The sequence below is a fragment of the Melanotaenia boesemani genome, chromosome 11 (genome assembly GCF_017639745.1).
Source record: "Melanotaenia boesemani isolate fMelBoe1 chromosome 11, fMelBoe1.pri, whole genome shotgun sequence".
NCBI lineage: Eukaryota > Metazoa > Chordata > Actinopteri > Atheriniformes > Melanotaeniidae > Melanotaenia > Melanotaenia boesemani.
This window is the reverse complement of record NC_055692.1, coordinates 14,513,620-14,541,117: the sequence shown is the minus strand read 5'-3', so window position 1 is coordinate 14,541,117 and position 27,498 is coordinate 14,513,620. Positions and strand designations below refer to the sequence as shown.

General features: G+C 39.2%; 1 protein-coding gene across 1 annotated transcript in view; it reads left to right on the top strand.

Moving 5' to 3' along the window:
• ipo11 (importin 11) overlaps window positions 1-27,498 on the top strand; it is a 134,182-nt gene that overhangs the window by 47,065 nt on the left and 59,619 nt on the right. The window contains exons 16-20 of the mRNA XM_041999342.1: window positions 14,075-14,201; window positions 20,801-20,834; window positions 20,983-21,023; window positions 21,142-21,258; window positions 25,682-25,795. Coding sequence (XP_041855276.1) covers window positions 14,075-14,201; window positions 20,801-20,834; window positions 20,983-21,023; window positions 21,142-21,258; window positions 25,682-25,795 — 433 coding nt within the window. The remainder of the gene's footprint in view (window positions 1-14,074; window positions 14,202-20,800; window positions 20,835-20,982; window positions 21,024-21,141; window positions 21,259-25,681; window positions 25,796-27,498) is intronic.

Genomic DNA, 27,498 nt, shown 5'->3' with positions numbered 1-27,498 from the left:
ACTGTTACTAGTCCCTCAGTGGGGAAATTGCTTTATTGCAAAAGTACAGGTACAGCACAGGTGATTTCAAACAAGAACCCACCCAAACACACACACACAAATAATATTATATGGCAGGGCAAGTGTGTACAGTATATAAACATGTAAAGACAGTTTACATGTGTTGATTGTATGACAGCAGCTGGGATGAAAGACCTGCGGTATCTCTCCTTCGCACTGCGAGGTTGGATTAACTCCATAGAGGCCCGACGCACACCTCTTCCAGACCTGACGTGCACCCCAGCTATGCAGACGGTTACACGGACTCCCTTATGATTGGTCAGTTTGGGATTACGAGTTTCTGGATTTCTGGATCTTCTCGCTGAATTTGTGTAGTAACCGTCGTTTTTAAAAACAACACCCAATGGATCAGGTAGATGAGGGGCTGATTGAATTATTTCTTCATTTTCTTCCACAAGCAAATAAAGACACTGAACCATACTTGACTCCATTGTTGTTTCAAAACAGAAAATATGTACTGGAACTGAAGTGAACCATCAAAAGAACTCAGACTTGGTGAGTTCACTGGCCGATACCACCCCTGCTGCCACCTTCAGATTACTAGGAGAAACATCAACAGACATCAAACGACGCGTACCCCCAACGCTCGAGTGCTAGAGCAAACTCACCAGCGTCATCTACGCCGTACCTGACCGCACGCAGACACCTACCTACTTTCTGCACTGAGCCCAGAGAACAGCCCAAAACAGAACTGGACTTCCTGATGACTTTGTCCAGCTTCTTTCTCTCCCTCTCTGTGATGCTGCTGCTCCAGTAGACCACACCGTACAGGATGGCTGATGCCTCCGCAGAGTCATAGAAGGTCCTTAAGAGTGCCCCCTTCACTCCACAAGACCGCGTCTCTTCAGAAGACAGAACCTGCTTTGACCCTTCCTGTATAGTACGTCCGTGTTAGGAGTCCAATTCAGTTTATTGTTTAGGTGAACACCCAGGTACTAATAAGAGTCCACTCTCTCAATGTCCGTTCCCGGGATGTTCACCGGTGAAGGGCCAGCAGACGGCCGTTAATTCACCACTATCTCCTTGGTTTTCCCGGCATTCATCAGGAGGGGTTTTTCTGACACCAGCTCACAAAGTTCTGCTTCAGTCCTCCGTACTCCATGTCGTCTTCCTCAGTGATCAGTCTGACGATCCCAGTCACATGAGACCTTCTGCAGGATGCATTGTCAAAATATTTTTTTTTACAAAGGCTTGATGGAGGTCTGTGCTCTCTAAGTGCCTGATGAGATGGGTAAAAGAATTCCTGTTATCTGCATTGTTTGGATTTCCCCCACACTCTACAACGCAAATTAATTCTAATGAGGCTGATGCCACTAGTTGGTATAGCAGTCAACCCATTTTGTCTGATGAGGTCCTTCAGCTTTTTATATTCTAGTTACAGTTTTTTCCTTTCTTGGATTTGTTTATTTGTGTGTCCTACTTTCAGCTCTGCATGCTTGTCTGCTACTCTTCCATACACTCACTCTCCATTTTTCAAATGATCAGAAAACAGAGTTAAGTTTGTAGAAGTGAAATAAACATGTTTGCATCCGTACCCCGGCCTAGACATACAATGAACAGAAGTGCAGAACGCCTCAAGTATGTTTCACCAATCAGTTCCTCAGCAAGCAGCCCTGCCCCATCAGGAATTCCACGGAATCTGAAAAGCCCTACTGCTCTACCAGGTGCTTTGTTTTTCGGGAAAGTTTGGGAGGTGAGGGAAAGTTTTTTTTAAACCTGAGTATTGTTGGTGGAAATTTGCAAAAGTTATTTATTTTTTTAATTTCTGGGCAAATGACAACAAAAACCGTTACCACTTTGGAAAAGGGCCTATTATTAGTTTTCGTCCAGTCAAGCTTATTTTCTACTTGCACATTTGTGCAAATGTACACTTGCACACACCTTTCTTGTGCTTATCTTCCTTCTTAGTGCATCATCCAGTTTTACATTCTGCTGTGGGTGAATAGCCTTTTTCATAATGCCCTTTCTAAGCAGGACCAATTCTGTCCTGTGTGTGGGTGCATTTGGGGGGGTTGTTAAGTTAATGAAATAAAAAATACTTTATTAATCCCAAAGGCAAATTATAAATGTCATGATTATTATAAATGACGAGATGCTGATAAGCCTCTGAGTTGGCAAGGGACATAGTCACACAGCATAATAGGTGTGTGCATGTTTAAGAATGAGTCAGTGTGTAGGGGGGTGCACACTGCTCTTACTAACAGCAGTTTGGTTATTCAGCTGAATCAGGCTGTGGAGCACATTAGAACCGAGAATATACTGTATTACCTCAGACCTGTGGGGAAGGAAATGCTGATTTTGTCAGAGAACTCAGAAGAGCAGTTGCCATTTTTTAATCTTATCACAAAAAAATCACAGCACTATATTAAAAATGCCCAAAATTGATCCTGCAATGACGATGAAGTCTATCGGAAATGCACTGTCATCAAGTAGTCAAACTAGTGGCGCCTTCGAGCAATACTTCTTTGATCTCTCTTACTTCTTTGATCTCTCCCTCTCATGTATTTTATCATTTTATCTGTATCCAGTTATTAGTAAAGATGCATCCTTTTGCTATCTATTGAAATGCTTCATGTTTTAAATAATGTGACTTTCAGGTTTATCATAAGGGTTTGCTTCTGGATAGATGGTGGGAAACTGTGGGGACCAGGTCTTGTGGTAATACTGTACACTTGTTACAGGTAAATGTGCCCCTTGATGTGCCTTCGTTCAAAGTTTTAAACACTGCTTTATTCAACAATTAGTCTTCTAATGACACAAATTATTGTGCGCAACATCAATAATTTTCAAGATGATTTATTCTGTTTGTTTGATAAAATATTTTTCCTGGCATAAGCATTTGCTTATTATATAAGTAATACAGAGTGGGCTATTTGCTTTTGCAGATGCAGTTTATATTTTTCATGTCACTGAGGCTCCGGAGTCAAACAAGGGACAGAAAGGACCACTGAGGATTAGCTGGTTAAATAATTCTTAACTCTCGCTTAATAGTGCTCCAAAAGTTTGAGGGTCAAGATGAGGAGGATAATTTTTCAAAATGTTTCAAAACTATGGATTTATCCTCTTTGACTTTTATTGGAGGATTGATTTTGTGTGTGTGCAGGGGAGTTAGGAGTTGAAATCATGCCATGCATTGTTTGCCCACAGCGTGTTTACACACTGTTTGTGTTGTTGGAGATTTTGTCGGGGCCATTATGTTGCAATATTTTCATGAAAGTTATTTATCTCTATTGACTTTCTTTTTCTGCACTGTTGATAGTAATGGCAGATCAAACACAGCAACTACGTGACTGAAATATTTCCCCAACATGGCCAACTCTCATGCGAAGCAGAAGGACAATACCTATTTGATGTCTGCCAGAAGCCTCATTCAAAGCAGATTTTCTGGCCGACACACTCGCCTGCTGCACATTTGTCGCTGTTAGCAAAACATTTGCAGCTGCTCCTCTGTCTGCTTTCCTTGGTCATCTGGGCATTGGTGTTTTAATAAGCATGCTTTTCTTTTTTATCTTCATGTTTTTACATGGTCGCTTAGCACAACAATTAAATACTAAAACTTTACATGGACACACTAAGTTACGATGTATTATTCAGAAAAAAAAAGTACAGCCTATTTACATGGTTTAATTGTCCTTAAGTCAGCTTCAAAGATTTGATGTATGTTTCTGTTCCTTTATTTCTGAGCTCACAGTGTGTCTGTGCCAGTAGCCATGCTGTCTCCTTAGGAAAGGATATCCTGGAGGTCTTATTGATTTTTTTTTTTTTCTTCCCACCCATCCACCTCTTCACATCTGGTTCTGAAGCAATTTAAAGGACATTTTTGGAGATGAACTGATTTAGCAAGTCTTCACCTAATAAATAACTGCAAGGGTCAGTTTTTTATCATTTGTTTGCATATTGCTTTAATTAAGTCTGTTTCAGTTGAGCCTGTGCTAGCAAAGAAACAGAAGGCATGCATGGCTTGTCAGGTGTTACAAAACATTTGTACCAGTATGTTGGAGGTTATGGTGAGCAATACATGTGCTTGGCAACTTTCAGCATTGATGGGAAAAAGATGAATCGCTATAAACTGTAGTTCGCGTTGGACCTGTGGACCCAGGTACTTAGAGATGTGGTATCAGATGCATTACATGAAATCAGCTGGCTTCTCTTATGTTGGAAACGTGTATCATGATTCTCATATGATTCTTAAATTTGATATGAGAAACATCAAAGAAGAAAACTCCTTAATTTATTGGTAATGCAAGACAACTTCTATTTCCTTTTGCATTATTCAACATTGTGTTTTTAATCAACAGTTAAAGAATTGTTTTTTGCTCTTTAAAATTTGTAAATCAATTCAGAACCGTCCATGTCCGCTTTGCGATGCATCTAAAAACAACTCCCACACCCCAACTTTTAGACTTTAGTAGAAGTATCCCTGCTAACAAACAAAAAGCTAAAGTTTTATTAATGCTCTCCGATGCTTACTCCACACTGATCAGCTCTCAGATGTGTACTGTTCAGATAAATTTGATTGCAAATGTCCTTGATAAGCCTGCATCAATAAGCAATATGCGAAGGAAATACGATTTTAAGATGAGAGGGCAAGGCAAAGCAGTTTATTTGTAAAGCACATTTCATGTACAGGACAATTCAAAGTGCTTTAAATAAAACAAAGGCATTACAGATATTTAGTAATAGTAAAAGGCAGCAACACATAGCAAGAATCACAATAAAATAATAAATTACATTAAAATGATTAAAAGCATGATGAGTTAAAAAGTTACCGTGCAGATTTCATGCATAGGCGCATGACAAAAGAAAAGTTTTTAACCTGGATTTAAAAATGTCTACATTAGGTGAAAGTTTAATCTCCACTGGCAGTTTGTTCCACTTGTTTACAGCATAACAGCTAAATGCTGCTTCTACATGTTTAGTCTGGACTCTGGTCTGGACTAGTTGACCAGAGTCTTTGGATCTAAGAGCTCTGCTAGGTTTATATTCTCTGAACATATCACAGATGTATTCTGGGCCTAAACTGTTCTGGGATTTGTAAACAATCAGAAGGGTTTTAAAATCTATTCTGTGACTGACTGGAAGACAGTGTAAAGATTTCAAAACTGGTGTGATGTGTTCAGATCTCTTAGTCCTGGTTAAAACTCTAGCAGCAGCATTTTGGATGAGCTGCAGATGTTTAATGCTCTTTTTAGGAAGTCCAGTTAAAAGACCATTACAGTAATCCAGTCTACTGGAGATTAATGCATGGATGAGTTTCTCCTGGTCTTTCTGGGAGACTAAACTTTTAATTCTGTTGATTTTTCTGAGCTGGTAAAAAACTCCTTAGTGACAGCTTTGTTGTTGCTGCTGAAAGTCAGGTCTGAGTCTATCAACACTCCAAGGTTACGGACTTTGTCGGTGATTTTAAGAGCCCAAGTGTCCAGGTGTTTACCAATGCTGACCCTCTTCTCTTTGCTACCAAACAGAATAATTTCAGTTTTGTTTATTTGCTCCAGACACTGACACAATAAGTCTATTGGACTGCAGTCATCTGGTGACAGAAGCACAAAGTTGTGTATCATCTGCATAACTTTGATAATTAATGCTATAGTCCTGTGATATTTGACCCAAAGGGAGCACAAGTTGAACAGAAGAGGTCCAAGGACTGACCCCTGGGGGACTCCACAAGTCATGGCCACTCGAGATTAAATTAATTGAAGCTAAATACTTGTGGCTCAGAATGAGATATACAGAGCTGCAGTACTACATTGATGTTGAAAATGGAACATCAGGAGTAATTTCAAGTAAAAACAGCAAATTAAAAATCATTGAAAGCTAAAGGCTAATTTGTAAGCACTGTTCTCTAGGTTTAATGTGTTCAAATTCAGAGAGAAATTCACAAAAGTCTGTTTTTATTTTTTCTAAATGCTCCCTGGAATTGCAAATAACATCTCAGCAAATTAATTATTCCTCATGCTACTGAAATGTGAGATCAACATTTTGTACAGAACTGTACTTGCACACTCTTAGACACACTTGTGCTGATTTGGCCATGTTATGCTATTCCCCCTATTTTTCTGCCCATAACTGTTAAAACTATGACGAATCATCATTTCTAAGAGCTTGGAGCACAGGAAAGAAAGCAAGTCATCTTGAAGTGCACAGGCACAAATACAAATGCGCATAAAAAGCTTACATGTGACTCTAGTTTTGCTTATACCTTTGCATGCTATTAGTGTCAATTTAAATGGATCACTTTAAAGTAAGATGAAAGAGCTTTTTTGTGTCATGTATACAGATTTTTCTACTGTCAATGTAAAGGCTAAAAAAACACTTTGGCATTTTGACAATGTCTTTTGTGGGTTGACCTTTTTGTGTTGGAGAAATCAGTCTCTCTCCTGGGTGAGCAATACAAGCTGAAAAATAAGTCTGGTTCTGTTTATCATGTCCTCATTGCTGTAATTTGACATTGGATTGATTTTGTTCTTTATTTTATTATATATTTATTGCTTCATACTGTTAAAACACAAAGTAATGGATTTTAGTGTGTTTGCTAAAGGGGAGGACAAACAGCCCAACTACACTGAGCTTTCAGATTCCTTAAGCTAGTCAGCCTTTAGTTTGTGTAAGTCGAGTTGTTGGCTGAACAAGCCTGTAGAAAAAGTGGTACTGATTGAATAATAATTAATACACTCTTATGTTATTTTATTTATTTTTGCTTTATTGATATTTGCTTTTTTGTGACCAACAAGGTCACCTGTCTGATCAAGTGACGTTTATCTGAAAATTGATCTGTTTACCTAATACCTAGACCCAGTTTGATTAAAAAGGAGAAAATTAACACTGGAGATATTGTGTGAGAACGAGAGTCCTTATATTCTCAGTCTTAAAGCTCATTCCCTACATACAGGAATCTGGGATTTCATTTAGGCAAGGCAGGTTTATTTGTATAGCACATTTCATGTACAAGACTTTTCAAATTAATTTACATAAACATTTATTTACATGAAATCATAACCTAACGTTTTTTTTTTTTCTTATTTAGTTTCTATTTAGTCTCTTACTATTCATTTTTTTCTTAGTTACGCAATCAGCTATAGTAAGCCCTGTCATGCAGTATGATAGAGATAAATTACTATGCATCATGTCGGTGGTGGAAACAACTTTTTTTCGCCACCAGCTTACAGCAGGGAATCTCCATGGCGGCGCTTGTCTGTTGTTGTACCTGAGTTTTTTTGGCAGAGGCGGCGGAGGAGAGGATGGTCACAAGCTGGAGTCCTGGTCTGGCGGGGGAGTCGGCCTCCTCTACCAAGTATTCTTCTGGCAGGTGTTTGGTCATTGGACAACAAGCTGAATGAACTTTAGAGCAGGATGGCGTTTCAACGGGAGATTTACATCTGTAACGTTTTTGCTTTAATGGAAACTTGGCTCGACCACTCGATCCCGGACTATGCCATTGTTCCCGAGGGACTCTTCGTTTATCGGCTGCACCAGACTACACATTCAGGAAAGAGCAAGGGGGGTGGTGTCTGTTTCATGGTGAACAACAAGTGGTGCCCAGATGTGGGAATTATTTCTATGGGCTGTACTCCGGACCTGGAGCACCTCATGATCAGATGCCAGCATTATTATATTCCGCGTGACTTGACATCGGTTGTCATGACGGTAGTGTATGTTCCACTACACGATAAAACCAACGAGCCATGGAAGAACTGTTTGAAGTTATCGACAGAGCAGAGACTTCATGGCCGGAGGCTGCTTTTATTGTAGCCGGGGCTTTTAAGAGTGCCAACCTGAGGAAGGTCCTGCCGAGATACCACCAACACATCAGCCGTTCTACGCGTGGCAAGAACACACTCGGTCATGTTTATACCCCTTATGCAAACACGTATCAGGCCCTCCCTCACAATCCTTTTGGGAAATCTGATCACGCCTCAGTTCTGCTGCTGCCTTCCTGTTGACAGACATTGACAGTGACATGGACCATTCACTAGTGGTCCGTCCACTCGAGTTGCAGCATTCAAGCCCGTATCATCAGGCTCAGGGACAACTTCATACCGCAGGCCAAAAGACTTCTAAATGCTGTTAGCAGCAACACCACCTTTAAATAATAGCATTTTCTTATTGCTTATTATATATTTTACTGTATAACTTATTGTAGTATTCTTGTTTGACTATTTTTATTGTGGTTTAAATGCTTTTAAGTATTGTTAGGAGCGCCTGGGATTTAAGAATTTCATTGCTGATGTAATTTCATTCATTAATTCATTCATTTAAAACTCAAATCTTGAACTATGGATTTGATCAGTTGGTCCCTAAATGCAATCGACCAAATTTATTCAAACGGGAAAACAGCTTGTCCTGGCGGAACGTTTTCGGCTGGATATGTGATGGATTCCTGGGGAGTGTGGAAAGTCATGTGCCTGTCGATCCTGCCTGTCGAGGACGCTGAAGACATCTATACATTCGGATTCATGATAACTGGGTTTCTGCTGTGTGGAGCGGGCGGTTTCCTGGCATATCGCAAAATTCGGACACTGTCGGCGGTCACTAGCAAGCTGCTTGATTTTTGTGCCGGTGTGTGTCGAGCTATGAACAATCAGACTTTGGTGTTGCAGGAGCTAAATCGTAAACTGGAGGCTATTCCAGCTCTGGATGGCAAACTGGTTGCGATTTCTGTGCTTGTACGTAAGGTGGACACCGACTTGGAGAAGTTGTCGACTCGGCTGGATGGAAATTGACCCACAATTCGGATGACTGGAGTCGCCAGTGGGACCACTGATAGACTCAAGGCAGACGAAACAGCTCTGGCCTGAAACCAAAACAAATACTGGTATCAAATTCGGCTCCCTGTACTGGCCTTGGATGGCTGGTTAAAAAGCTCCCTGGAATGTTTTGTTGACGGATGCTCAGTCCCCCCACCCTCCTCACGGGCGGTGGACTTTCACCTGGATCAGCTCCCAAGGATGCCCACTATCATCAGGTGGCAGAGACTGGAGATGGAGAACTGGGACAAAGTTCACATGCTCACTTACTGCGCACACACACGCACCACACTCACATACACCACTACAGATGCACCTCCCCGATGATTCACTGCCTGGGTTGTCCATTCCCCCTCTCCCTCCACTCCCAGGCGGCGGGATGATTGGACGCGCTCAGCTGCGTCCGCACTTTGCTGCGATGGGAGACCCCTCTCCCCCCCGCCACGTGTTTCTGATGTTATGAATGTCTGAGTTATGTGCTTTATGTACCAAGGAGTGTTTTTTTTGTATCTCAATAATGGGTCCTTAGGCCCAGTGTGGAGATGCCTTTTTTTATTCTCTCCAGCCACATCTTATTCCCCTAATGTTATCTTTCTCCTATATCTAAGACAAAGGAGCGCTGTAGAAACGGCTGCTGCCTCAGTATGCCTGATCCTGTTTGTGTTATATGTTGTTACTGTCTAGTCTTGGACGGGTTGTACTGGAAACACAAATTTCCCTGAGGAATTTCCAAAGGGATTAATAAAGTATTTCTGATTCTGATTCTGATTCATTCATTCATTCATTCATTCATAAAACATAAAAAAAATACAGCTGGGTGCAGGAATCAATAACAGGTGCCTTAAAAACAAAGTTTTAAAGAAATAAAATAAAACAGAAAGGGAAAGAAAGCTGAAATAAAATGGATGAAGTGCAAGAAAGAACGTTCCAGTGCAGGGGATTTAACAGTTGTGTTGATAAAAGCAGCAAATAGAGATGTTTTAACCCTGATTTTAAACTGCTGAGTTTCAGCAGACCTGCAGTTTTTTGGGAGTTTGTTTCACATGTGAGGAGCATAAAAACTGAGCATAAAAAAAATTAAACGACATTGTAAATAGCCAAGTTATACCAGAACAATCATCTAGGTGCATGCACCTATAAATGCACATACTTTACTGTGCATTACACTAAAACGGGCAATAATTCAATAGAGTAGTAGTGAAGGTTATCTTGTTTGAGGATCATGTGCAACTGAAATACTATTTTCTGTTTAGCTGATATTTTTGTCATGGATTGTCCATGTTTTTACCAGAGTGATGAGCAGAGTTGCTGACAGGTTTACTGTGCATGAGTCATGTCTGACCTGACTGACAGACAAAAACCCCTGTCAGCCTGCACCACTGTCTGCTTTTCCATTCTTGGTTCCATTTTGTTAGTGCACACTAATATAACAACATCATCCACATTCTCCAGGTGAAGCAGATATTGTGTTTGGCAAAGTTATGTACTGGTACTTGGATATTTACAGAGAGCTGTGAACTGTTATCTTTTAGTCATATTACCACATACAATGGATGCCACAATAGGTTTCTACCATTTTCAATTGGTTGTTTTTATTTCCCGGTAAGTAGATCCTTTAGCTAATACACTGAATGGGAGCAGTCCCCTGGTTCTTGTATTCAGCCACTCTGGAGCAGCTTAAAAGGTTTAACGTTGGAGTCCTTTTACACATGTAACTTTTGAACCAAATGACCAAAGTCTTTACAGAAGTTCTCTGACTTGATTTTTCAGAAACTTTTGACTTATCAATTCTGGTTGGAAAAGCTGCCAAACAGGAAGATGGAGAACCATCAGAAGATTTCTGCATTAAGTAAAAAGGCATTTTAGTGAATAATTATATTTGCCACCAAGAAAAAAATCGGTTAATACTGTGGCTAAAACATGTCATTACTTCCAAATTAATTCATGTTTTTTTGTTTTACTGGCCATCAAAGAATCCAGTAATATGCAAAGATACATTTTTCCTTTGAACTTAAACAGATGCTACTAACATTATTAGATGAAGTTACCATGATGATTAGATCCCTCATTGCTTCTTGCAGCCATATTTGTTTTATACCATCCATTCATTCATTTTCTATACCCGCTTTTTCCAATGTGGGGTTGCAGCGGGCTGGAGCCTTTCCCAACTGATGTAGCAAGAGGCAGAGTACACCCTGGACTGGTTTCCAGTCATTCCCAGGCCAACTATTTGCTTTACTATTTCTGTAAATTGTTTTAATATGTGTAATGTGAAGCTGTGAAATGGTTTAAACACTCATTTGAGTGTTTGGCAGTACAGCAACCTAAAATGTCTTGATAATGGATCTTTTGATATTGGCTTGCTTCAAGTTCAGTTTGGCTAGTTTAGGTTCATGTTTCATGTTGGTATTTGTTGAAGCAAAACGATGCAAAATGTATCGAAAGGCTTCACTTTGAATGAGTGGTAATGTGTTGACAGTTTATCACATGTAAATTTATTATTTATGTGAGATGTTGGTTAATTGTTTGCCACCAGATGGCATACAGCCTGTTCACTGGCACTGCTGCTCCTGCTCTGTCATGTTAAGTCTCACTGTTTGCCTCTGTTGCCTTTAATAGGTTAAAAATCATACTGGTGTGGCTAACATTGTCTATAAACCAGTTCAAATTTGATTAAATTCTCCTTGGATACACCTTTGCTTCTGAGCAGTTTGCAATCCTTTGTTTTTTAAAATGATAAGAACTGAAGTATAAATGACATATAGTTGATTGCTATAGTTCTCAAACTGTGGTTTGAATACCACTTGTGGTACTCATGCTCCCTTTAATTAGTTATGTTGACCAATTTACAATAATCTGTAAATTACTGATGAATGTTTTTGTATTGTCAAATGAAAACAGTTATCTCTGGTTGATCCGCTAATGCTGGCATGGTTACAGATCCAAGAACAGTTGTCTCCACCCTTAAGGCCCTTTTACGTACATACGCCCGTAAATAGCTACGTCTGTTTCAAACGTTGTCATACGCCGCTGTCGTCATACTTCCATGCGTGTTTTGCATTTCCATGGTTGTTAAGTCAATTCCTCTACTAGCTGGCAGTACTAAGTTCAGAGTTCACTCCTGCGAGCTGGCGTCAGTTTCAGACACTGTTTGGGAGCAGTAATGCGTCGCTAAGTTTTTCCAACTACCCAACACCCCCTAAACACTCGCAAATAGTCTTTCTTCAAAAGCTCACACAATTTCTACAGTTGTTGCTCTCGTCTTCATTCTTCTTCTGCTTTTTTTTTTGTTCCCTTCCTGATTCTCTTCTTCTACTGTGGTTTGTTTCTTTCGCTGGTCGCATGTCAGCTATTCTGGTCGCATGTCAGCTATTCTGCTCGCGATTTTCATTGGTATCAGTGGTATCAAGCGAAGGATAGCTAAACTTCCTGAAAACGAACTAAATTATGTGCGTAACTGTAGACGAAACAGTCCATCCGTCTGCACATCCGTCTTCTGCGACAAGCACAAATGGGCCTTTATGCTCTGTTTAGTCTGTAAATTGCCAGACTCTAAAATTGGTTCTTAGAAAACCTAATATCTTCTGAAGTGATACAAGATGTAAAAAGTTTTAAGAGCCAGTGGATTAGTGTTGCTAGTGTGGGTTGTCTATATACAAATTTAAAAACTTTTAAAAGCAAACACAAGCTTGTGAGGACCAATAGTTTTGCTTTTCTTGAACACTCATAGTATGACACACACCAACATACACACAGTAATGCACATAGTGTCAGAAGCCATCTGTAAGCCCTGAGTCATGCTGTAGTTTAGTATCTTCTGGTTAGTTGCCCAGACTTTGGTCTCTTGATAGCATGTAGATATTTGACAAGAGGCCAGTGAGTCTTATCTCCCTTTTTTTTATCCTCTCATCTTACCCTTCCTTCATTCCTCCATTCCCTCATTTCTGTCAAGGTGGTCCCCCGACATGGTTTCTTCTGCAGATACTAAAAGGCCAGATGCTTAGGGACACTTGCCTAAAACAAGTGTTGAAGAAGCATCACTGCCCGACATGCAACACAGGGCAATTTAATTCACATCACACTTTACCCTGGCCCCTGTGGGTCTCTGAACCCTCTGCTTTTCTAACAAGACTTTTTCCCTTAGTCCTTACCCAGTGGTTTCACTGTCCCTCAAGCATTCTTTGGTTTGCTACCATGCATTTATTTAAACAAATAAACAACACATCAGTTTTCTAAGTGTCTTTACCTAACTTTACTTTACCTTGGTGTATTTCCTAGGTTGTTTTTTAAAATTGCTTTATATGTAAAAATCAGTCAACCACAGCCTCCTATTTCCTTTATAATAGTGCCACTTTATCTGTCCCTTTCTTATTGTGATGTGGACATCAATGCAGAAATGTATATAGGCAGAGAGTGGGCTACATTAGACATGGTGAGGGAGTTTAATAGAGGGATTTGGCTTTGTCCTTCAGCACAGATTATATAATCTCCACCTTATGCTGTTGATTAAATATATTCAAAGATGAACCATTAGCAACTGCAGTGGCGTAAGGACAACAATCTGGTCCTAAACACCTCCAAAACCAAGAAGATGATTGTCGACTTCAGGAGAGTCAAAAGAAGAGAGTATCTCCCTCTCTGTATCCATGGTGACACCTTAGCGCGTGTGGATGTTGACCTTTCTTGGAGTCAACATGTCCAGCAATCTCACATGGATCACCAGCATCTCAAGCCTGGTCAAAAAGGTTGAGCAGATTCTTCTTCCTCAGAAGGCTGTGAAAGGCCCACCTTCCACATACTCTCATGGTAAACTTCTACAGATGAGAGCTTCCTGTCCAGCTGTATTACAGTTTGGTGTGCCAGTTGTATAGCAGCAGAAGGACCTGCAGTGAGTGGTGAAAGCGGCCGAGCGGATCATAGGGACAAAGCTCCCGGATCTGGAATCGGTATACATCAGTCAACTTACGAAGAAGGCCACCAGTATTATCAAAGACCCCACCCACCTTAGTTTTTCCTTATTGCAGCAACTGCCATCGGGAAGCCTCTTCAGAATGGTTAGGTCCAGCACCTCCCAACTCAGGAACAGCTTTTCCCCAGAGCTGTGTCCATCACACATCCCTATGTTGGTTCTATTCTATTCTATCACATAGATTTAATAAGAAAGCCATCTGGTTTATTTTTCTAAGTTATAATTTAGATAAAAGGTGCATAGATTTTGTCTGTTAAAAATTTTCCCTCCAACCAGAGCTCTGCTTTTTTTTCTCCCCCAGTTACAAATTGATACGCAGACGGGTCATCTGGCTAATAGGACAATGGATCTCTGTCAAGTTCAAATCTGACCTGCGGCCTTTACTCTACGAGGTCATCCTGAGCCTCATGCAAGATCCTGACCTGGTGGTAAGGAAGCTATAGACCCTGTCTGCCTGCCTACCTGCCTGTCTGTCTGTCTGTCTGTTTCTGCTTCTGATTACTGGATTATCTGGTTCCCTCCTGAAAACATTGCTTTTATAATCATTAAATTTGGCAATACAGATCTCTACTCAGTGTTTAAAACCATTGCTATAATGATCAATTTTAAAACATAAAGCTAAAATTGAATTTTGACAAAGCTATCATTCTACTTTTGAACTTGAAAATAACACAATGCTTTTTAAAATAAAAATAATAAAACTCTTTACACTTTTTCATTTCTATAAATCTTTGCACTTGGTAAACTTTTGGTCCTTATTTGGAAAATGGCAGATATTTGTCTGCAGTCATCCTCTACACACATCACATGAGACCACTGTTGAGTTTTCAACTTGAAGACTCTTAAACCATTCTAAAGGTTTTTTTTTTTCGTGCATTACAGTATTTGTTACTGTTAGCGACATACATTTCTTGAGGATATCATATAAACATAAAGAAAGTTTTTTTTGAGAACACACTTCTTTCCTGTGCAGACGAGACATGGAAAAGAGAGTTACCATTTTAAATGCCTGAAATTCAAATGCATTTCTAACCAAATTTATTATTATTGCATTTGAAAATACATTAACAGTATTTAATGAATATTTTTTTCCTTAATATTTCAATTAAAAATGTGTAAATACAAAACAGTTTGTAATTTGTATTTAACTTTGTATCAGTTAATATTTTAATTTGAAATTATATTTAGCAATCTAAATTTTTATTTCACATTTAATTACTTATTAAAATGCTGTATTGCTATTTGAGAGACCATCCTGGTCGTCCATAGGCTTTAACCTTGCTGGGAAGTGTTTACAGTTGGCAACCCCCTCATCACGATTATAGCATAACTCCTGTTGTGACTTGTGAAATGCAGCATCCGTTTTTGGTGTTTTAGTTAAATGAATGCTGGCAAAGCATGCAGAATGACACTTCAGAATGAAAGTGGGATAAGTGAGTGTGCAAAACCTAATTTTGTTTTTGCAAGCATAAGTGCCTTTCCGCCAGAACTGATGTGACCAGCTGCTTTAAATACTAGTAAAATAAAAATGAATGTCCGACTGCTGTAAGATGTCCATAAACAAGATGTATTATGTTATTTTTTTAATATACTTGACATCTGGTTCCCAAAGTTATTTTGTTTTTATTGTTTATAATGATTTGGCACATTAAAATGTGGCCATTTATATTAAACTACCAGATACTCTATTTACCATCCTTTTTTTTCCTCCAGTGAAGCTGCATGGATACAGAGATTTCTCATGTTAAATTGGAAATTGCTTTAGGTTATGAGGATAATTATGGCTTTTAGAGTATCAGTGGTCTTTCCTCACATAAACTTACTGATACATGACTGACCAACCAGCTCATCAATCATGTTGTGATCCCTGATCAATAATGCTGGGCCAGTTTGAAACTCCTATGCAGAATGAATTATTGATCATAAACTTTTTAATGAGGCTAATCGAGATACTACCCTCTATCAGTCATCCCAGTCAGTATATATATATATATATATATATATATAGCTTTTTTGTGGACCTGGTTGTTTGCATAGAGTGAAGTGCAGCAGTGGTGAGTATGTGGACTACACTCTTGACTTGCGGACTACACCAAAAACTTGCCACATTTTCTGCCAATGCCGAACAGCTTATTATATGGTTGAAGCCTAAGAAACCACACATATAAGCAATTTGATAATTTACTTGTTTAACATACAGTACATGGTGCTCAGCAACATGTGGAAGAGCCATACACAGCCACAACAGCCTGGCACCACCTCCTCCTCTGCCTGTTCACCAGCTTGGTCAAACACTGCTGTGGGAAGACATAACATTCTTCCATCAGCATTAGTCACAAGTCGGTCAACATCGTTTTGCTGGTCAGTCTGGCGTGAACAGGAATCCCAAGCTGATCCCACAAGTGATCAGTGGGGCTGACTGCAGGCAGGCCATTCCATCGTCCAGGCCTAAATTCTGGAGGCAGTTTCTGATAAACCCCATTGTCTAGGGGCAAGCATTTTCATCTTTGAGGATAGAGTTTGGCTCCAGAATGTGGAAAAATACGATTACCACTAGTTGCAGAATCTCATCTTGATTTCCTTCTGCACTGAGATTGTCTCCAATAATGACATGCCCACACAATCACTCCCTACATCAACAGCTGTTTACCTTATCAGCACATCACTCTGCAGAACATTCTGTGTCTTTTCTCTACACTTTGACCCCACAATTTAACTGTTGCAGGCCTAATCTGGGCTCATTTGCTGAACAAAACGTTCCTCCACATGTCCAGGTGCCTGCACGCATGTTGCTGACCCCAGTACAAACAGGCCATGTGACAGTGACCGAGAAGATATAGCAAGTTTTATGGGCACAGCCTGTGCTGCTCTCATCCCACAAATGCATTTTTTTTATGACCGTTTCAAAGGAAAATAAACAGGCTTTCCAGTGGTATAAGACTTATTGGCAAGAAGCATTATTACAACAAAGAAATAATTGACAAAATTCACTTTTTCTTTTCTTTTTGTGCTAAGTTTCATATTTGGAGTAATCATACATAATATTTTGGTAATTTAGCAAACATTCTTGTTGTTTACTGACTGAGTAAAAGCTAAAAAAAACAGCATAACAGCAAGTTTAAATCCACACATTTCCAGGTTGCTTGCATTCCCACTAGCAGCTAATGTCTGAAATTGTCATTGAGTCAGCTTTAACGACAGACTGGCAGTTTGCCCCCCTTGACTACTTTGAGGAATCTCATATATGGATTTGTGTTTTATGATTATAATCCATTCTAATAAGGTGTTAGTAATGTCTGTACAGTACACGCAGCATCTCTCCGAAGCTCAGTTTTAAGTCACAGATCACATCTGGGATTAATTATGATTAAAACTTAACGGCAAGGAACAAACATGGCAAACAGGTAATTGGAATGAAATGAAATGCGCTTTTCTTAAGATTAGCCTTTTCCCAAAATAAATACCAGTGTTACATCTAGAGACTCTTTCTGTTTTCCAGTAGAGCCATTGTTCTTTTATTTTATTTGAGATAGACAACGAAATAGAAGACACTAATCATATATTTTTTTCTTCATCAGAATATCTAATTGTGAAGGTTGCTTACACTGATTAAAGTGATGAGCCAGCTGTAGTTATAGTACTGACAAGCAAGTTTGTTGAAAATACTAGCTGAAGGAATTGTACCTGCAGCTTGATTCAACTCACAGGAGTGCATCATCAGTTTGTAGTTTACTCCAGTAGGTTTTTTTGGCACCTTCTATTTAACATTTACTTTCTCTAAATTCAAAATTTGTAAATCGGTGCAGTGTTATTTTATTTAGTTTTTTCTAATTATGTTTTTAAATGTAAGAATTGATCCTGCTGTTTTTCTTTATGATCATTATTTTTTGAGAACAAAAAAAATGATAATGAAGTAAATATTTTCACTCAGCCAGACACTATGCATGTGTCTTTTTAAACATATTTAAATTGATGAGTTAATAAAACAATTTGGTTTTTGCTGACAAAGGTTATTCATTATTTACTCGGTAATGTATTGAAGTTAAGGATATTTTATTTGCATTTTTATGTAATCAGTGTTATTGTTAATTATGTAAACGTGTCACGTTTTAATGATTACATTAATTCTTTGTTTTTAAGTTTTGATAGCTGGATAATATGTGAAGCCCCTTGTGAATTTATGTTAATTATTAACTCATATTTTGGATCCATTTTGCTTTCAGTGCTTAATCTGTGAATATGAGACAAGCAGAAGCAGTAGAGGGATATGCACACAGCCTGGTTGCTGGCATACTGGAGCGAGACTGTGTATTTTTTACCAAGAGCAGAACCTTAGAGTATTCCTTATTTCATCAGAAAATATTGGTATAGTACTATTAGATGAAGCCCAAGTCCTGGGGGTCTTTGCAGATTCAGTACCATCTGCAGTGGGATTAGCCATTGCAAGTGCCTCTGCCCAGTGAAGATGATCCCTTTCATCAGCACTGAAGAAAATCTAACATCAGATGCCAGGACCAACTGCTGTTTCTTGCTGGCAATAGCGCAGAAGGCTGAGGCATGTGACTGTTTAGGACTTAAAACAACCACAGGTCCCTATAAGATACACTGCCTGGCCAAAAAAAAGTCACCCCTTGGATTTAACTAGACAAATAGGTACGAGCCTTCTATTGGATAATTACTGCATGGGCGACTATCTTTCAGTTGCAACAAATTGTTTAACCCCAAATGATGCAATGCGAAGCTTCTCATTTCTTAAACAACCATGTCAAAAGACACACTCCGTGGTTGTGGAGAAGATGTTAGTCTATTTAAGAAAGGTCATTGGCATGCATCAAGCAGAGAAAACTACTAAAATTGGGTTAAGAAGTATCCAAAGTATTATTAAAAACTGAAAGGATAGTGGGGAGTCATCATACATCACACAACATTTGGTGAAATACACCAAAGAAAAACAACAGTAAAACTCGGGGCTTTGTTTATTAGTGATGGTAAGAGCATTTCCACACACATTGCAAAGGGAACTTAAGGGATTGGGACTTGACAGCTGTAGCCATAAGAAAAGCACTAATCGGTGAGGCTAACCAGAGAAAATGGCTTCAATATGCCACGGTGCATAAAGATTGGACTCTGGAGCAAAGGAAGAACGTAATGTGGTCTGATGAGTCCAGATTTACCCTGGTCAGAGTGATAGGAACACCAGAGTAAAATGACTGGCAGATGAAGTGATGGAGCCATCATGCCTTGTGCCTACTGTACAAGCCTGCTATGATCTGGGGTTGCTGCAGTTGGTCAGGTCTAGGTTCAGCAACATTATGTCCAAAGAATGAATATTCTGAATGAGCATCAGTGGATTATTTCTTTATTTTTTTTTTTAACCTTTCTTGATGACACGTGCATATTCCAAGCTCTCAATGCCAGGATTCATCTGGCTCAAATTGTGAAAGAGTGGTTCAGGGAGAATAAGACATTTTCACACATGGATTGGCCACCACAGAGTCCAGACCTGTGAATCTTTGGGATGTGCCAGAGAAAGCTTTGTGCAATGGTCGGGCTCATCAATACAAGATACTGGTGAAAAATGAAGGCAGCACTGGATGGAAATAAATCTTGTGACATTGAAGAAGCTTATCAAATCAGTGTTGCAGCGAATGCTGCCACAATCAAAGCTAAAGGCGATCCAAAGAAATATTAGTGTGAAACTCTTTTTTTTTTGGGTGGCGTCTTTTTGTCCCTGCAGTATATTACTGATGGTAAAATGTCCAGGTGAATCAAGACGATGTAAGTCAAAAATCACATTGGACTTATACCTTGACCAAGACAGGCTTGAAAGACCAAGTTGGTTTTCTGCTTAGCTTATGAATATGCAATAATATGTGGGGTCACATCTGCACTAAGAGTTAGTGTTAGTGGAAGGATGTCCAACTTACAAATGGTCTGAAGTTGTGTGTATTAAAGCAGTGGTGACCTGGTTCTGTAGCACTGTAGAAGTAGATGAATTCCAGTTGAAGGACAAGTACACATGAGTGACATTTGGTGTAGAATAACATTGCAAAGACTTCATATATTGCATATGATAACATTTGCCTTTGCACTGCTTGCACACTTCATTAATGTACCCACAGACACATGAATTGTTTTCTTAAAAGGATCTGCAGTAATTAAGTTCTCTGCTTCTTACCTTATTCTGAAATCATTTACCTTCTCTCATCTACTCTCTGCCATCCGTCCACTCTCCCTTGTGTACATTTCCACCTCATTACTCTGATGGTGCCACTTTACACTGCTGGTTCGTGAAAGTGAAGCTGCTGCTTGTAACAAGATTTCTTTCTTTCTTTCTTTCTTTCTTTCTTTCTTTCTTTCTTTCTTTCTTTCTTTCTTTCTTTCTTTCTTTCTTTCTTTCTTTCTTTCTTTCTTTCTTTCTTTCTTTCTTTCTTTCTTTCTTTCTTTCTTTCTTTCTTTCTTTCTTTCTTTCTTTCTTTCTTTCTTCCTTCCTTCCTTCCTTCCTTCTTTCTTTCTTTCTTTCTTTCTTTCTTTCTTTCTTTCTTTCTGTCTGTCTGTCTGTCTGTCTGTCTGTCTGTCTGTCTGTCTGTCTGTCTGTCTGTCTGTCTGTCTGTCTGTCTGTCTGTCTGTCTGTCTGTCTGTCTGTCTGTCTGTCTGTCTGTCTGTCTGTCTGTCTGTCTGTCTGTCTGTCTGTCTGTCTGTCTGTCTGTCTGTCTGTCTGTCTGTCTGTGTCTGTGTCTGTCTGTAAAATGCATTTTTTATATGCCTTATTTCTAAATTGAGTAGGGAGAAGGGACTTTCTTTGTGTTTGGCTGCATTCCTATATTTATCTGTGGCAATCCTATATGATAATTACTTATTTCTAAATTTATTCCATTTCTCTTGGCTTAGTTCACCAGGAACTCAGCATGTCATCTTATTCTGCAGCTTTGATTGTAGTTAGCTTTGTGTACACTGATTTAAGAGTGACAGTGTATAATTTTGCTTTGCATAATTAACAGTTTTTCCCCCCCTCACTCCCTCACAGGTGCGAATTGAGACAGCTACAACCCTCAAGCTCAATATCCTTCCCATACTTGGTGTTTTTCTGATGGGGCTGAGGTTTTGCATGAACCAAATTGATTGCTGAAAATTAAAGTTTTTAAACCTGCAGCTGTTTCAGTCTGTTTGAAACATTTAGATTTTTTTTTATCCTTATCTAACATTCACCTGTGGATGACTTTGAGTTCAGGACAGAACAGTTCCTCCCAGTGAGTACAATACTTTATTCAGGATTGAAAATTAAAACTATAATATAACCAAAGTATACTTTTTCAGCAGTTCATTTCCTCCTTTTTCCCCCTTAACATTTGTTTTTATTTGTTGTAGTATCTGGAGTCCATCTTTGGACTGCTTTTTCAGTTGTTGCAGCAGGTGACGGAGTGCGATACTAAAATGCAGGTGCTCCATGTTATCTCCTGTGTCATCGAGAGAGTAAACATCCAGGTGAGATGTACTTTCCTGTCTTACATTTTCAATTCTAGCATGAAAGATCAAGTCAAGTGAATCAATTGTAGATGTATTCTGCACTGACCACAGTGATAGATGGTTATTATTGATGTTTTGTTGTCATTTCAGTGCGACTAAGCCCTTTTTTTTTGTAAATCACAAGCCGACAGGCAGCCGTTGTTGTGCTGTCTGCTCTCATTTACCATTAGGCTACAGTCTTGTCTCTGCAGTGCTTTTGGAGCCATATGGAGTCTTTTATTTTTTCTGAGCACCCATTAAGTAACTTTAATCCATTTACCTGTCAACCCTGAAAGAATTGACCTTCGTTTCAATCCCCCACTGAGTTCTTTTCAGATTTATTTAAAGCACATTTCTTTAAATGATTTCTTGACTTAAATCTGTCATAGAAATGGCTTTCATCCCAGTGAACTGTCAGTCTGGTTAAGTCTTCCCCAGTCACTAGGCCTGGCTAAACTTCTACAGCCACTACAAGTCCTATAAATATTCTAGTTCTCTCACAAGAGGTTTTTAACCCACAAAGAGTGGTAGGAACTGAGAAATATAGGCAACGAAGCCATGAGTAGAGCTTGAGTTGAAATGATAAAGATGACGATGTGAGATAAAGCCCCTATTTTATTTTAGCTGTCAATCTTTCAAATGTCACCCTGGACCGGTTAGTGGATTTTGTTTTTTATCCCGTTTTGTTCTTCTCCTCAGGGTAGTATGTAATATTTGTGTTTTAACATATCCCCATGTTTTCAGCCCACTTCATAAGGAGGTGTAATTGAGCAATAAAATTGTAATGTTATGCATATAAATACTGTTCCCTGAAGGAGAAAAACAAGGCAAATCACGCATAGTATGGGATATCACACCCTCACTTGTCCTGGCTGAAGACACCTCTAATCACGTCTTTAAGCAAATGACGTGTGATGATGTGGGTGGGGCCTCACCCTGACTTGTACACCATCATCATCACTGTCATTCCTCAGTTCAATAGCCGCTCTTTGCCGAGCACAGCTGGAAGTGTTGTGTTGTACCTTGTTCCTTTCCTTCAGTGAACAGTAGTTGTATGCATAACATTACATTGCCTTTCAATCAATTCACATGGTACAACACATATAGCATGGATCATTTGCCTCATTCCCACCAATGGATGCGGGATGGGACAGTTAGGTCATTCGACAAACCATGACCATCCCAGCTGATGTCCAGCACATCATCGTCCTCATAAGCATCCAGCTAAAACTAAGTTTCCATGGGGCCCTTGGGCACTGAAGCTGCCGACAGAATGTACAGGCACCAGGCTCCATTAACGCTTTTTGGCACGGACGATCCCCAGACAGAAGGTGCACGCTTTGTGCCGGTCCTTCTCATGAAACGAAAAGTCTCATCGCTGAGGACATTGCCAAACAGAAGACTTTTGCTTCACTTGTTTAGGCTTGGTACTCATAGCGAGACACTGCGCTCGTCACCAGAACAATGACCCAAAATAGCTTTCTGCAAGCTGGCACGCTAACTTGCAGGCAGCAGGGAGCAACACCAACAAGAGCAGTTCATTCTGAGCTGGCTGTAGCCTTCTGAAAGAATAAGGCTATTTAACTGTAGCTAGCTAGCCAGGGGTTTTCTTTGCGAGGAGAAAATGTAAGAACTAAGAAATGACTGTGAATCAACTGAAAGGGAACTCTGTGTGAGACCTGCAGGGTGGCCGTGCATCCACTACAGGGAATATGAAACGTTAACACAAGTCAGCCCAGAAGACCTTAAATCGGAGCTATAATCAGGTGTCTCAAGGTTTACAGAGAGCGCAACAATTGCATCTACAGTAACCCGTTTTAAATCCTACCTCTACACATTAGGGCTGCAACGATTAGTCTACGTTGTCGACAATAGTCGACAATAAAAATAGTCGACAACGAATTTAGCCGTCAACTATTGTCGGCAAAAAAAAAAAAAAAACTACCGAGTGAGACATCGTCTTCTAATCCTATCTGCTGAGAGTTGCTCAATGCACATGCACAAAGAGGGGAAAAAATACAGAGTGAGACATCGTCTTCTTTTTTAATCTCTGCTGAGAGTTGCACATGCGCAGTGAAGTCCGCCAGGGGAATAAATGTGGTGGCGGACTAGGGAAGAAAACGGAGGCGGAGAACGTTAAAAGTCTGGGATAACTTCACGTTAAACTTACAAAATAAATTAAATACATGTGAGATTGTTAAAGTGGACCTTGTGTACCACGGAAGTACGTCTGCAATGCTCGAACATTTAAAGAGGAGGCACGTCAGACTTAACAACCTTATGCAAAATTTCAAAGCTGAAAGTGAAATAAGATCCATTTATAATAATCGTGAGATACATAATCCGATTGGTCGACTAGTCGTTTTAATAGTCGGTGACTAATCAACCATCAGAATAGTCATTAGTTGCAGCCCTACTACACATGAATGATGATGATGGCATCTGCATGGTGGGTACTAGATATTTTTAATGTAAAAATGTAAAAAACAGAAAGCATTACATTGACTTAGAAAACAGTCATGTAAGGAGCGATGTTAAAAGCCTGACTGATGATAAGTTTAACTGTTTAAGCTGGACTGTAGGGGGACAAAATAGGAGATGCAAGAGTAAGTTGGATTGAGTATGCACTGAAGAAAGGCAATGTTTATATTTGAAAGAAGGATGCTAAAAAAAAAAGATGGCAGGCAAAGAGGAAGAAAGGAAGGACAAAGAAGAGATTAATGGATGTGGTGAGATAGGACAAGTATGACATGACAGAGGAAGATGTATAGGACAGGAGGCGATGGGAACATGATCTCCTGGGGTGACTTGTAACAGGGTCAGCAGAAAAAAGAAAACACTGCCAATGACATTATTTCAGCTCTAAATATTGCTGCCACAGATGCAAAGACTGACACCATGTTGGCAAATGTAGCATCCATAGGGTCATTTACAGAACTGAGAATCACAAGATTACATTAGTATAGAGTAGAGTTTCTGAACACTCACAGTGTCTTAAAAGAGAGGGACCTGAAAATACCAACAGGTAGGGCTGATAATGACATGTACTGTGTAATCTAATTTATTTTTTTACACCTAGCTTGATTAGTAATGATTGATGAGTAAAGCAAGCAAGACATTTTTGTGTTTTTTCTTATTGGTTAAACAAAAAGTCAGGTCATGACACATATAACTGAAAAATAACTAACAGAATAATTATATATAACACAATAACTTTAACAGATTTCATTATGTTTAAATAAAAGGGTGATTTTCCTAATTCATACTCCTGTCTACAGCTGTCCAGCCTGTGTCCAAATCACTGGAGGTTGAATGGAGGGGAGAGCACTGCTGAGCCTCCTCTCCTGAAACTTTTTCTGCAGAAGTCTGTGCCTCTTGTCATTTCCTGTGTCCACCATGGCAGTGTTTTGCCTGCCTTTGTAAGATGGGCACTTTATGCTGGTTAAATGTAGGTTAAAGTAGCTGTCCACTGGATGATGGCCCTCCCAGAGGCTTGTTTTGAGATTTTAGCAGACTTGACATCAGGGTGCCTCGTGGAGGCAAGTGTGCGGTCTCCACCCCATGCCTCCCACATATTGAGGACAAAACCCGTTTACTTATTGTTAAGCATCACAAATGTGCATGGCAGTGTGAACTAATTCCAGTCCATAACCTAACAAATGCTGTATTTTGAACACATTGATAAGACACATTCAGATGGTTCCTCTGGTGTTTAGCTCAGATGATGCAGCATCCATGGTTTACAAAGACAATTTTGAATAGAAATTCTTAAGACGGCAGGGCAGTTGTTCATCAGTCTGATGTTATGTTTCTTCTTTAGCATGGTATCGATTTCACTTGCATTTGTGAATATAGTAACCAATTATTTTCACTAACGGTGGATTCCACTACAGAAACGTGTCTGTTTTTAAAGCAGTGCTGCCTGAGGCCTGGTGCATCAAAGCCAATAAGTACTAGTTTTCAGCTTTGCCCTTTGCATAAATTGATTTCTCTGAAATCGTTGCAACTTTTTATGATGTTATATATAATAGAAAAACTAGAATCTTTGCTATTTTAATTTGTGACACATTATTCTTGAATTGTTAACCTACTTCCCTAGTTAACTTTCACAGAGTGACAAACCACTCATCATCTTTATTCTAAGACTAGCATAATGGCCAATTAAGCTTGTTAGTTGTGTGCGCCACCAGTTTTTTTTTTTTTTTTTTTTTTTTTGTAAATACATTTAAGAACCAGAAACAAGAGTTTCTGGTCTTTTGTTACTCTTAAGATTCTATTTTTCTATAAGAAATACACAAACTTTTCTTAATTTAAACATCAAATATATTTTCTTTAAACATGCTGGTTGGATTTCACAGTCATATACGCCTTTTGTTTCCTCTTCTTTCTCTCTCTGCTTCAGATCCGGCCATATGTAGGCTGCCTGGTTCAGTACCTACCCCTGCTCTGGAAACAGTCTGAAGAACACAACATGCTACGATGCGCCATACTCACTACACTTATTCACCTGGTGCAGGTATGTTGCTTTGGCATCTGATTTATTTTCTCTTTCTTTAAAATATCCCAAGAAGAAATATCAGGGGTTTCAGTGTTATAGGTGATTCTGTTAAAGAATGTAGCACTTTTCTGGTTCTACTTGGCCGAAGTCTAACTGGACAGGATACATTTTACCAAAATGGCAGAATTTCTGTGCTTCAGGTAATGTTTTACTTTTTTCTCAGCAAGCCAAATTAGTTTTGTTCATTAAGTTTATTTTTCAAAAATCCTAAAAGAAAACAATGTGGAAAAAAGGACAAAAAATTACTAGAGGATATTGCAATGAATGAAATGGGAGTCCATACTTAAAAACAACAAAACAAGAAAAAGAAAAATATTACTTATAAAAACATTTCCAGACAATTTCCAGAACATGGGAGTAGGTAGAAGTAAGAATACGTTAATGCCTACCCCCTTTTACTACGTTTATATTTGTGTTTTAAGAATTTTCTTACAGATTAATGTTAAGTATATTCCACAAAAAACTAGATAACTGTACCCACACAGTAACAGGAATTCATGCTCCTCCAACAACTCAACTCAGCTTTATTTATAAAGCCCTTTAAAACAGCCACAGCTGAAACAAAGTGCTGTACATAACGGACAAAGCAACACAGAAAATACAACAATTAACAGGGAAATAAATAATATAAATAAAAAGAAAACAATTAAACCAATAAATAAAACAAACCACGGCACACTCTTATGCTATACTTTCTTTCTCTCTTCTGTAACCCCTGTATACTGGTTGGTACTGATACTTTTACACTGTGCATGAATTGTACTGTTTAAAGGTAAATTAGATCTTTGAATCTAAGTGTTTTCAGCTTAATATACAGTTTAATATAGAGTTGGCTGGTTTTTCTGAACTTGGCTTACTTCTTTTTGCTTTTTTCTTAATATATGTGTTCCCCCTTTCTTTCACACAGTAGGTCATGTATTTGTCAGTAATGCTGTCTTTCTTAATAGGCTACTCTCAGATTCACTTTTTCAGTTTCATAACAAATAAAAATATATTTTATGTACATTGGTAGCATTGGCGTGGTTGTGGGACATATTGTATGATGGTTTATTTTTCAGTCATTCATCTTGATATCAGTTCGGTTTGCCACAAAGTTATATTAATAGAAAAGTAGCTGCAGACACAAGCTCCATTCCCCAGAGGATTGATGTCGCCTGCCTCAGCCTTCAATAAGATTTGGACCCCTATGTGGTTGCGGCTGCAATACTTCATAGTGGCAGATGAAATACTAAGTGATGATGACAAGCTCCCTTTGAGAGGGTAATACAAGAGCACATCTGGCAAACCAAATGAGACACATGATGGTGCACAGCTGATGGGCCTTGAATTAGCAAACTGTGTTGTCTCATAGTTATATTCTACCCAAGTTGTGCTAAGGAACAAATTAAGTTTTTTTTTCATTTTAGCATTGTTGTAGGATTATTTATACTCCTGCTTATCACACAAAGAGAACATAAATGGGATTGAATGGCAAGTATGAGCCATGCAGACGACAAAAGACAGTTGCAGTTCTCTGAAATAGCAGAGCCTTCATATTCTTGCTGCAGGATGTAGATGAGTCTGTCGCATGACTTCAGTCCATCTGGGGAGCAGTATAACCCAGTCATGTCCATTAATGACCTGGTGGCATCAAGTCAGCTGTTAAGCTTACAAAATTTGGC